This window comes from Octodon degus, unplaced genomic scaffold (assembly GCF_000260255.1).
Source record: "Octodon degus isolate 3935 unplaced genomic scaffold, OctDeg1.0 scaffold00073, whole genome shotgun sequence".
NCBI lineage: Eukaryota > Metazoa > Chordata > Mammalia > Rodentia > Octodontidae > Octodon > Octodon degus.
In genome coordinates this window covers 6,231,932-6,244,840 of record NW_004524649.1, presented here as the reverse complement: position 1 = coordinate 6,244,840, position 12,909 = coordinate 6,231,932, and the positions used below count along the sequence as shown (strand labels likewise).

The window sequence follows — 12,909 nt, the reverse complement described above, 5'->3', positions numbered from 1 at the left end:
CCTGGGGCCACTGGATGATTCTGGAATAAGGGATTTTTTTTTTTTTTTTTTTTTTTTTCTCCGAAGGCCCTCAGGGGTGGTTTGGCTGGCTGAAGTGTTGTGGGGATCGAACTACAGCAACCTGAGGCTGACAGCTTTGTGGAAGCAGCCACTTAAACAACTGAGCTAAGGCCAGGTCCCCGACACTGGATGATTCTGGATTGACTTCCATCCATGGTTGCAAACTGGTGTCCCAAAGCACCCTGTATCTGTGGGGACCAAGTGCTGCCTTAGTGTTAAATCCACATTGTGTGTGTGTGTGTGTGTGTGTGTGTGTGTGTGTGTGTACTGGAGATTAGGGCCAGGGCCTTCACAATGAGCTGCCTCCTCAGTCCTTTTCTATTTTTTTAAGACAGGGTCACTAAATTGCCCAGGTCCTGCTTAAATTTGGGGTCCTCTGCCTCAGAATCCCAGAGAGCTGGGATGACAGGCATATTTCACAATACCTGGCTAAGAATGTTTAACTTTTAAAGTTCACTTTTTTGGTTTTTGAGACAGGGTCTCACTATGTAGCCCAGGCTGGCCTCATACTCAATAGTTCTACCTCCCCAGTGCTGGGATTACTTAGCAATGTTAACTATTTTAAATTTAAATTTAAAAGGTGGTGTTGCCTTCAGTTACTTGGAAACAGTATGCTTGGGACCCCTTGGGTGTGGAAATGTGTTTTGTAACCAGACATTTTATAACATCATTTGTTGCCAGACATTTTATAAAACCAAAATCTGGAACAAGAATTTGCCATTGTAGCTGGGCATGTTGGTGCATACCTGTAATCCCAGCACTAGGGAGGCTGAGGCAGGAAGGTTGCCATGAATTCGAGGCCAGCCTACACTACATAGCGAGACCTTTCCTGAAAACAAGCAAACAAACAAACACGAATTTCCCATGAAAATTTCTCTTTCTGATTAAAATGTTTTACAGATGTAAAATACAACAGATTTCAAAGGCTTAATACTCAAATGCTTTACCAATTTTCTTGTATTGATGATATATTAAAACAATATTTCGGGTGCCCTTGGTGAGAAATATAGAACCAACTCCAGCTGTATTTTCATGTTTTTTTTTAGCGCGTTCTTGGAGAATTTGAGATTACAAAACTGGAATCTTACGCAGGTAGCTGGCAATTCCAGACTCCGACCGCCAGAGGGAGCTGCGTCGCTCGCCGTCGTTCCGTGCGCCTTGTTACCCGGAAGTAGTTCCCGGCCCCCGCGCCTCGGCGGCCGTGGGTGAGGTGACTTCCGGCGGGGTGGGCGCAGGGTCGCGGCATACCAGTCGTGGTGGGCGCAGCGCGATGACCACGCTGAGGGCCTTCACCTGCGACGATCTGTTCCGCTTCAACAACATGTGAGTGCGGCCGGGCCGCGCAGCCCCGGCTCCTCCTACTCGGGCGCAGCGCGGGTGCGGCCGGGGCAGCGGGTGCCGGATCCCCGCGTCCGGCTCGGGTCCCGCGGCAGGCGGCCCGGTGCACAGGCGAGGCCGGCCACTTGCAGGGACGCTTTGTGAAAAGGAGTTTTAATGGAAATTCGTAAGCGCTGGTCAGGGTTTTGCGCGGGGACCTGGGGCACCTCCCGGAGGCGGTGACCCGCGGTGGAGACGCACGGTGCGGGCAGGAGGACCAGGTCTTGGGACCTGTGATCAGACGGTGGGGACCCGGTGTGTGAAGCGGGGGTTCTGTGACCGAGCAGCAGCCAGAGAAACAAGAGGAGCCTGGCTTTGGCAGTCTGCTGAGGGCCGGCGATCTGTGGGAAGAAACTTCCCTTGGTCCGGACTGGCACCTGCCCCGAGTGCCCCTCAGTCCGTTTGCACCTGGCACCTCTGCGTATGCGATGTGCTGACTTCTCTCCTCCTACCTTGGGATGAAGTACGTAGTGCGCGTCCAGGTGAAGCGCTTCGAGTGATGGAGTCTTGGACAAGGAGTCTCATCCAAGGAGATTATTGCATGTTAAAAAGTCAGTCCCTGGCCATGGGGAATATTTTGCAGTTGCAGATTCTCAGCTGCTTGGGAAGCACTGCTGTGGAACTCTTAAGACCCATTGGTGTCCTTGGGGGTTGGTCCTAGGAGGCCCCCCCCCATGGGTATGTAAATCCAGCGATTCACGAATCCCTTGTGATGCAAATGGCGTGCTGTTTGTATTTAACCTGCTGACCTCCTGTGACTTTCCATTAGCTTTTGGTTACTTAGAATACCTGCGCTTGGTTACGGCCGTCATTCAGGTAATGATGACAAGGAAAGACAGTTTGGGAGCATAAGGTCAGAGGTGCAGAACACACAGGTAGGGAGGGGCGACGATGTCTCAACCAGCCAGCCCTGTGTGGTGTGAGGGGATTCGAGGAGTGCTCTACTCTTTCTCAAGCCTTTTGTCAGGTCGTTTGGTGGGAAACAGTGCGGATCCTGTGGATTAGGGGTTGCAGTGGGAATTGAAAGCAGCAGTGAGTGCAGACCATTGCAGTAGGCGGGGGAGAATGGAGTGGGAGGGATTTGGCCGTGGGTCTGGTGTTAGGGCAGGTGAAGGTGGAGAGTGGAAAAGTCGGGAGGGAAAGCACAGAGACAGGCAGCGCAGATGCTTGTGTACTGCAGGCGGTGTCCCTGTGTGGCCTGCTGTCCCTCTGTCGTGGATGCTTAAGTAATTAGGCCCCAGTTCTGCTAGCAGTTTATTACCATGAAAGATTCTGCTGTACTTTACAACTGTTAAATGATTTGTAAAGAGGCACTTAGTGGGCCGGGTAGATGGCTCAGTAGAATACGTGCTTGCCTGGCAAGCGCGGGGTCCTGAGTTCAATTGCCAGCATCGCAAAAATAAATAAATAAATAAATAAATAAATAAGAGGCACTTAGAGGAAATGTGTGGACCCCTTTATAGGGTCTGTGACAGCCCACTGTGGCTGCCTTCTTCCAGGCTTCCATGCTTGGTATAGAGCTCTGCGTGAAGCACGTTTCCTTTCCTTTCAGCATGCTCCTTTTAGTTTGAGCACACTTATTTAAATTGGTTTTTGTGAATGTTGATTACTATTGACATTTCTGTTTTTCTTTTTCCAGTAACTTGGATCCACTTACAGAAACCGTATCCTTTTTTTCAAACATGTTACGTGGAGATTTATTAAGCGTAAAGAAAATGGAGAAACCGAAAGGAAAAGCAGACCTGGTTATGAAGAATTTGAAAACTTGTAGGTGGGAAACAGCACGAGCAGCCTTGAAAGCATTTCCGTTCGGAGGACCAGAGCCTTGCTGCGCCCCCTGAGTGTTGTGCACTGCGGTGAGAAGTGGGAGGCTCTCGGAGGGCTGTGCATTTCCCTCACGGAGTGGAGCAGCTCAGGACAGGTGGGAGCTCCGTAAGTTGCCGCAGTTAGAGATGCAAAGAGGAGAAATCTTTACAGTCTGACCACCCTGGCATCCCACAGTGGCCTTGGTTTTCCTGCTCAGGCAGCTGCAGGGCAAACCTCACATCCAGGTCTGCAACAGAACCTGCAGAGGTGGTGACAGTATCCTCCCTGTGAAAGGCACCCTCGAGGAAGTCCCTTGTGGTGTTTCTGGGTCCAGGCGATCCGTTCTGCTCCCGCCTGCTTGTCTGCTTAGATCAGGTTCCTGAAATGTGTCTGGCTTTAGGTTGGGACTCGACACTGCAGTGAATAAAGCATTTGGGGTAACACGTAGCATTCTCCACCATACTGCCATTGGAAGAGTGGACAGGAGTGTGGAAAGTAGGGTGTTCTTGGTTGTACAATGAAAACAGATGGCTACCATATCTAATATGGCTTAAAGCACAATATTGGATATCTAGAGCATGCTCCATGTTCTTTGTAGGGAGTCGGGACTTCTGGGAGCTGATAATTTCCTAAAAGAGAGCTAGGCAAAGGCTGATGAACATGTTGAGAATATACAGGTCAGTCTCCCCAGCCCGAAGATGTGCAGAGCAGCTTGGCGTGGTGGTGCATGCCTATAATCCCAGCGCGCTGGGAGGCCAAGGCAGGAGAACTGAAAGTTTGAGCTCTGCTGGGCAATTCAGCAAGACTGACAGAAAGATGGAGGAGCTGGGATGTAGCTCAGCACCGAGGCCTTGGGTTCCACCCCCCAGCTGGGGGACAGGGAGCAGGGAGGAATCCAGACTAACAAGAATGACAAGCCATGGGGCTGGGAAGGTGGCTCGGTGGAATAAAGTGCTTCCCTGGCAAGCGCAAGGGCCTGAGTTCAATCCCCGGTTCCACAAAAGAAAAAAAAAAAAAAAAAAAAAAAAAAAAAAAAAGACAAGCCATATTTAATGTATCAAGTCATGTAGAATTTTAAAAAAAAATCAGCGCTGGTGAGGGATGCACATTGTCCTAAATTGCTAGTGGTAGTATCAGCTGGTGGGCACTTTCTGGAAGGCACTTGGGAAGGGTAATAGTAATCCCAGTTGTTGAAAATAAAAGTAGAGACAGTTCATGTTAGAGGTTAGCAAACTAAGGTCCATGGCCTGAGTATATAGCCCGCTGCTTGTGTTGCAGATTATATTTATGGGGGTCTGTTTATGCTGATACGTTTATATATTGTGTATGCCTTCCACAGTTTGAGTAGATGTTCACAAAGACCTGTGTATACCCATAAGCCTGGGGCAGGCACTGCCTGGCCCTTTGCAGAAAAAGTTTGCTAACCTCTGAGTTACATCATTACACAGTTATTCCAGGAGAATTAAAATTTTGGAGTAACCTTACAACAGTGAGGAGATGCTTAACTAAAGTAAGTTGTGTTTATGAAGGACTTAAAAAGTTATTTAAGGGCTGGGGGTGTAGCTCAGTGAGGGACTGCTTGCCTAGCAGGCGTGAGGCCCGGGGTTGGGTCCCGGTGGGGAGGGCTGCTGGCCTTGTTAGGCAGTAGATGTATAAAAGGAAGCTGTTGATGTTGTGGTTGACTTGGGATGTGTGGGAGGCAGGTGGATTTTTCTCCAAGGGAGATGGTCGCGGTATATGTTGGGCTGGGTCGCGGATAACTGCCTGCCTGCCTGCCTTAGTGAGGGTTGTGTTGGAAGAATTCCCAACAGTCATGACTGACCTCAAGAGGAGAGTGAGGACCTCAGCACGGAGCAGGTTTCCTGGGACTTACTGTGTTTAATGTGCAACTGAGCGTATCCTCTCATGAAAGTGCCAGAGCACTTACGCTGAGGAAATACGGGAAGGGTACCCAGCAGTGAGCAAGACCCAAGGCCGGAGAACAAAACAATGAGTAAGTTGCTCAGACAATTCTTAGTTCATACTCCTGAAGACTGCCCACATTTCTTTGCAGTGTTGCATTCAATGGAGGGGACAACTTGGTAATTGTTAAGTTGCCTCTGAAAGGAGTTTCGCTGTAGAGCTCCTTTCAGTCTGGTAGCCGAAGCCTCAGCAGAAGCCAACTGTTAATTTCCCAGCTATGTAGGTGTTTGCAAAGACCGTGTGCAGGATGATCAGGAGGGAGCGGACTACAGAAGAGCTTTGGGGTCCTGGTTCTCTACTTACAGTTACATGGCACTGTCTGCATCTTACATATGTGGTATTTTGTTTTGTTTTTTGAGACCAGATTTCACAATGTAGTGCAAGATGGCCTTGAACTCAATGTATAGTTCAAGCTGGTCTCAAACTCATAGCAGTCCTCCTCCTGCCTCAGCCTCCTGAGTGCTGGGATTACAGGCTTGCACCACCGTGCCTGGCTTCCATCTCTCCTTCGAGGTGGTATGTCCAGGTAATTTTGTTAAAAATTGGAGCCAGCCTAAGTATTTCACATATGATACGATTGTAGTTATGTGTGTATAGAACTAGGGCTAAGGAAATAATTTGCTGAGAATTTTGGTTTCTGTGCTTTGGTGTTACAGATCCCACCTACAGCTTGCATGTGGTAGACAAGTGTTCCAGCCCTTTTTTCTTTTTGCTGTACCAGGGATTGAACTCAGGACCTTGCGCTTGCCAAGCAAGTGCTTATTCTTCTGAGCTATCTCCCCAGCCCCCCCTTTTTTTTTCTTAATTTTGAGATGGGGGTCTCACCAAGTTGCCCAGGTTGACCTTAAAGTTTTCCTGCCTCAGGATGATAGGTGTGTACTGCCACATTCAGATTAATATGCTTCCCATTAATACACTTCCAAAATGTCACACTAATGAAGAAATTTTCCTGCCCGCTCATTTTCAACTCTCCTTAACACACTGCAGTATGGGATTCCCTTTTATTTGCAGTACCTCGCCCACTGGCCGGAGTATTTCATCGTGGCGGAGGCTCCTGGGGGAGAGTTGATGGGCTACAGTGAGTATTGCTCTGCAGTCCTGTTCTGGGTAGGAAGACAGAGTTGATTCTCATGTTGGGTTGGTTGTGTTAGAATGGAGAACTAGAGGCAGAAGCCTGATGCTGGTAATTTATTCCTTTCCTACCACTCAGCACTTGCTGATCTCGTCTTAGACTTGGGGTATCCTAGGGTTAGCAAAACCTGGCTGGTGAATTGTCTGTGATAGGTACAGATCCACATGAAATATAGACTTTGGGAAAACTACAGACTTAGGTTGGTTGTTTAGAATTACTTTGTTTTTAGTATGTCATTAAAAAAAAAAAAATTCTTCCTTAAGTCTGACCGAAGAACTGGATGTAGTGTTCCATTTGCATGTGAACTTTCAAGTAAGAGGACTAACTCATTCTGGCTGGCCCTGGCTAGAACTGCAAGTGAATGCTTTGTTCTTAGCTACCTTTATTGTAGACGCGCCCCAGGAGTGGTTCTGTGGGTCCAAGTTGCTGTGTCTAACAAGGCTGTGCTGTTTTTTTGTTGGCAGTCATGGGCAAAGCAGAGGGCTCTGTTGCGAGAGAGGAGTGGCATGGCCATGTCACAGCTCTGTCTGTCGCTCCTGAATTTCGGCGCCTTGGTTTGGCTGCTAAACTCATGGAGTTACTAGAAGAGATCTCAGAGAGGTGAGGTTCTGCCTTTCAGTATGCCCCTGACCCGCCTGCCTTCCCATCTCACTGCTCTGCTGAACGTCCATAAGGTTCCTCCTCCGGCTAGGCGGCTATCCTGGATTTACACTCTGGGAGCTTCATATTCAGCCTCACAGCTCTGCCACACACATTGCTGATTCCGCTTTGCTGCACCCTGAGGCCCTTGGCCTCAGGAAGGTGGGTGCAGCTCACCTGCAGCAGGGTGCTAGGAGTGCTTGGGCTGCTTTGCACATCATCCTGGGCAGTGGTGGGTGCACAGTACCCATAGGACACAGGAAGTAGTTCAGGTTTTTTTTGGTAGTGGGAATCTAACTCAGGACCTTACACGTACCAGGCAGGCACTGTGCCACAGCCATATCCCCAGCTCAGTCTTAAGCTTAGCAAGTACAGTATTTATAGTCCAATAGCTAGTACCATTTAGAAAGCAGCAAATACGTGAAATAAAATGCGCTTATTTCATTTTTAATTGTGACTACCATTCCTGAGATGTTGGGCACTTGTTGGGCATCTGTGACCTCTGGACCTTAGAAACAGCTTCCTGACCTTCTGTGTCCCACTGATGCTCTAGGGCACGAATTGTATGTTTTTCAGTCACCAACTACCAGGTGCTCAACCTCATAAAAATACTGTGCCGTTGAAAGGAATGTAGCAAGATGGAATGCTGACTGTGTTAACCACTTCAGCATTCACCAGTATCAGACAAGGAAAGCTGCTCTGTTCCCTAGAATATGGGACTTATCCTATGGCTCTGAGTTGTGAGAACCTTAATAGTTTGGGAACTGCCACTGTGTGATGACATTTAGATAAAACAGGCCTTCCATGTCCACTGACACCCTTGCCATGTGATACACCCACTAATTAGGAGAAAGCTTCCGCCGCCTGGTCTGGAAGAGGAGAGTGTGCGTCTGGCTCTGGTCAGGCTGCCTTTGCTTTTCCAGTGTACAGCCTAGGTGCTAGGGAAGAGCACAGTGGAAAAGGAGCTCTTGGGCTTCCACCCGGGCTTGTGTCCACGTGGTGCCTTGCAGGTGCTGTAAATGAATAACTGCCACAGACACTGAGCCACGTGCAGCCTGAGCCCATCAGGAGAATAAAGAGATGGTATCAGATGCAAAGGACATCGACTCTGGGCTTTGTGACTTTCTAAAGGTCTCCATAGAGTTTGCATACCGTATTAGTGACATCCGTGTTGGAAAAAAAAGAGTACCTGGCAGGGAAATAGGAGATGGGTCTAACCACTGTGACCTTGCACATAGGCTCGAATGTATTTGTAGATTTCTCTTTTGAGTAGAAAGTCACTGACTGCCTTTCCAGATTCTGAAGTTTCATTATTTTAAGACAGCTGTTTAATGTATTACTTGTATGTGTGTATAGATACACACAGGCTTGTTTCATTAATGTATACATTAAAATGAAAGTGCATAACTTCCAGAGGACACAAAAAATTGAATGATGGACAGTGATACAATAGTAAGGGAGGCTGGTAAAACAAAAAGCATGAAATAAGACTAGCTGTGAACCCAGATACCAGTACCTACAATGATAAACGTTAATAGACTCACAGTTCCAGTTAACATAGTCTAAACTATTTTGTTTGTGGGAAATATGTGACAAGGAAAGAGTGGAAAGAAAGGAAATGTTTAAATCCTCATGCAAAGCCTAGCCAAAGGAAAGTTACAGTAATAATAGTTATGTTGTATTTGAATAATTGTTACCAGAGCAAAGAAGGTACCCGCAGATAGATTTAATTCATCAAGAAGTTGTAACAGTTAAAAATTTTAGGTACTCACTGGCATAGGTTCAAAGTAAAGAGATCCAGCAGAACTTACAAAGCTACAAGGATGGACAGACACACTGTTATCATTTTGGGAGATTTGCACATGCTTTTTTCTGTTGGAACCACCTGACAAGAAATTGGCTAAGGGACTAGAATAGAGGTCAGCAAGCCTTTCCTGGCTGGGGCAGAGTAAAATTTGGTTTGTTCCTTTTTTTTTAATCTTCAGAACTGTATACACCACCCTTAGCTCGAGGCAACTAGCCAGACTTCTTTCTATACAAAGAAATGGGGCGTCTCTAGAAATTTTCAGGTAATATTTAGGAAATAACTATTGTAAGGTCCCTGTCTTACTTTCATGTTGCTGAGACAAAATACTCAACACCTGAGGTTACAGATGGAAAGATTTATTTAGCTCACAGTTTGTAGAGAATTTCAGACCATAATCAGCTGGCTCTGAGGCAGGGTGGCACCACATTGGAGAAACAGTTCATGGGGAGCAGAAGGTAGCAAAGCAATGAGGGATGCCCACAGCTCTTTCTATCCCATATATCTTCTCTAGACTACTCAGGGCGGGTGGCACTCACACCCTCAATTCTAGTGCCCCTGATCCTGGCATTGCACCATGAACTAGTCCCAGTGTCACACACTCTAGATGCAGCCACCTCTGAGAAAGCCCCACCCGCGTACGACCACATTTGGCTTTGGGCGACATCCAGACACAAGCACCTTTATAGTCAATTTTTTCATAAGAACAAGTGTTTGGGAGCATTCTATAGCCTACCTGTAATAAAGGTTGGGGTAACCTTGCTAATACTTTCTGACAGACAAATACTTGAAGGGAAGGCATGGGGAAATCTCTTTGGCTGCAGGAATCTGCGAAGGACCACAGCAAGATGGGCTAAGCGATGCATGAGGAGGAGGAGGCTGCATCAGGAGCAAGGGCATTTGGGCTGCAGACTGATCACTAGTTCATTAACTCGTTTGCAGCGGGCCAAATGTGTGTGGCTTTCTGCCAGGCGGCTTGAACCACTGGTGGTCCACGCACAGATGTCCCATCAGGTGGCTTTTTACTAATAAAAATAAAAAGAGCAATAAATGTGGTTAGATCCTTTAGTGCTCCCAGCGGTACTGGCTTCCCAATGGGACAGTCCTGTGTCCCACTGGTGGTTCAAGCCAGTAGGAACATGTGAAATGCAGTAAATTTGGTACATCCCAGTATTTTTGATAAAAACTGTAGCAAACTAGAAAATAGAAGTGGAGAGTGACTAGCAAAACCCCTGATATATTTTACAGATAGGCTCATACAAATTGAAAGTACACAAAAATCTAGAACTGTTTAGAATTAGTAAAAATAAGGCAGTATAAAATCATTTGTATTTTAATATACAAAAAATAGTAAAGTACAGGCAGAGATGCCATGGCAGTGACATTAGCAATTACATGCTTAAGGAAAGTCATACACGCTGAATGTAAGCAAAAATAGCCTCCATATATGGACAGACTGGATTAGGGGACATCACAAAACTTACAGTTCCATGTCTAATACAATTGTAGTCAAAATTATGAGCAAGACGGCCTTGGGCAGCTCTGTGGGCCAGCAGGACATAGGAGAAATGGGCCCAAGGATAGATGATTTGGACAGCTTGGTTGGCCCCGAGGGTCTGTGGTATGGAAACAGCCTTTTTAGTCCACACAGCTCTCCACACGGGGAAGTTTCCCAGTTTCTCCACTTGACATACACAAGTCAGTTCCAGATGGATGAAAATTCTAGATGTGAAGAGCAAAACTTAGAAGCTCTGGGAATGTAGTGTGTGGGTCTCTGATCTCATGGTAGAAGGAACTCCTTACCTAGGCAACAGAAGGTGCAGAGTGTTAGGGAAGACGGTTTCCAGAGCTGCTTCAGAAAGTGGCGAGAATAATGGGAAGAGTGTGTTGGAGGAGGGGGGTTGAAGAGGAATCATGGCAATACATTTTTTTAAAAATTTAAATGTGTGCTATATTTTTTATCTGTTTGTATGTTGGAAGATGAATAAGCTCCAGCCACTCTGGAGGCTGACTCAGTACTGACTGTGAGAAACAAATGACAGGAACGCAGAGTCCCATTCTGTTAGTTCACAGGCAGGACCCCAGCTTTAGAATGTGGAAAATCTGCAGCAGAAAGTGGGGAGGTGGCAGTCTCCGGAGTGAGAAGTGCAGCCCTCTGGGGGAGAGCATGCAGAAGGCCACTGCCTGGAGAGCCCTAGCTCAGGACCAGCATCTGGTACGCACCTGGGCCTCCATCTCAGCAGCAGTGACACATCCTCTGCTGTGAAAATGGGTGTGACAATTGCTTTGACAATAAAATACAGTTATAACAAAACAAAACAAAAAACAGGAGCAGAATTGTAAGAAATGTTTTGGTTTTATCTTTTAAGAAAACCTATTACAACTTTTTGAAAAATGGATAAAAAACATCTTTTTAAAATCGCGAAATAACTGTCATAAGTTCTTGAACAGTAAAACTATTATGATATAGTTAACAAGACCCAGTTACCACCATTCAAAGCAAAGGAAAAAAGCAGGTGTTTTTGTAAAAGTATGTAGTTGCTACTTCCTAAGCTCTGACCTGCCATGTCCTTTCTCTTTAAAGAAAGGGCGGTTTCTTCGTTGATCTCTTCGTCAGAGTGTCTAACCAGGTTGCAGTCAACATGTATAAGCAGCTGGGCTACAGCGTGTACCGGACCGTCATAGAGTACTACTCGGCCAGCAACGGGGAGCCAGACGAGGATGCCTATGGTGAGCACTGCCCACAGCCGACTAGGTTAAGACATTTCCCACAGAATCTGGAGGAAGTTGGGGTGAAACCTCTTTGGGGGACTTTTCCTGTACATTAAAATTTGATATAGAATGCTCTGCTGTTCAGGTCCTTACATTTTTTTTAACCCTTGCTTTGTCACAGATATGAGGAAAGCACTTTCCAGGGACACAGAGAAGAAATCCATCATCCCATTGCCCCACCCGGTGAGGCCTGAAGACATTGAATAACCTTGGGCAGTGGCTCTTAGGCAGATAGGCAGATTGATGTCCCAGTAGTTTGTGGACATTATTTTCATTGGATGACGTTGGAGTTCTTAGATTAGGAGAAAAGCGTATCATTTAGGTCTAAAAAACTTCAAGAAAATATGGATTATAAAGTGTATTTTAAATCTCATTTCCAGTTAGTATTACACCTATTAAAGCTGTTCACCATAATGATATTCAGTCAAGAAAACCACTAGGTCAGGCCAGTGCCACTGTCGTCATTCAGTGTCTACCGTGTGCCAGGGAAAAAACTTGCTTCGACCCCAACTCTGCCTGAGAGCCACTGCTGCAATACATATTTATTTTGTTATGAACTGTCAACTGAAGCTTTAAAAGCATATATGAAATGTATAAATCTTAGATGTCTTAATAAAAGACATTGTTGACTGTCTCCTGGTTATTTGTTGGTCATTAACATAATTAAATCAGGTCTGTAAAAAATCACTATTTAGGATGTATAGTTTTTCACATTGTTTCTATGTGGAACATGTTTTAAGTGCACCTCAGAAATCATCTGTGCTCAGGACATTTGAATTTACTGCATGTAAATTCTTCCTAGGTACTTAATTTCATACGTTGGTCCTGAATTGTTTTTTCCTCGCACAGTAGTTTGCTTAAATTTTGCCTTTCTTAAGCAAAAGAACTTGAGAATTTTTGTTTTAAAACAAGCAGAAGTCATTCTGAGAGGTCGGCCATGTATGGGCCACTAGCCCATAGGCCAGCCATGTATTTTCACACCTGTAGTAAAGCATCCAGTGAGTAACAAGAATACACAGATGTATACTGCAGAAATACATGTTTTGGCAGAGGTGAGGATGGCAGGGAAATGAGCCCTTTCTGTGCACACCAGTGCTCATTTTGGCAAGTGTGACTGATCTTCCTCTTAGGTAGCCATGCAGCGTAAACAGACGATGTTAGAACTAGGACAGGCGGGATTTATGTTTTCATCTCACCCTTTGCCTCTGCATACTTACAAAGGGTAGTAAATCAGACTGCCCAATTCACTGATGAGAGACTCACTACTTGATAGAACCCCTGCCACTGACTCAGGCCAGTGACTTTGTTTTTCATAGAGTCTTACAATGAGGTTCAGGCTAACCTTGAACTTGAGGTG

The 12,909-nt window shown here is 46.1% G+C and overlaps 1 protein-coding gene across 1 annotated transcript; it reads left to right on the top strand.

The window, feature by feature from the left end:
- The first annotated feature begins 1,253 nt into the window (after window positions 1–1,253).
- On the top strand, window positions 1,254–12,186 carry Naa20 (N(alpha)-acetyltransferase 20, NatB catalytic subunit). Its single transcript, XM_004635591.2, has 6 exons — window positions 1,254–1,383; window positions 3,077–3,101; window positions 6,193–6,283; window positions 6,802–6,937; window positions 11,365–11,510; window positions 11,674–12,186. The coding sequence occupies exons 1-6, from the start codon at window positions 1,331–1,333 to the stop codon at window positions 11,757–11,759; spliced, it is 537 nt and encodes a 178-aa protein (XP_004635648.1). The 5' UTR covers window positions 1,254–1,330; the 3' UTR covers window positions 11,760–12,186.
- The last annotated feature ends 723 nt before the right edge of the window (window positions 12,187–12,909 follow it).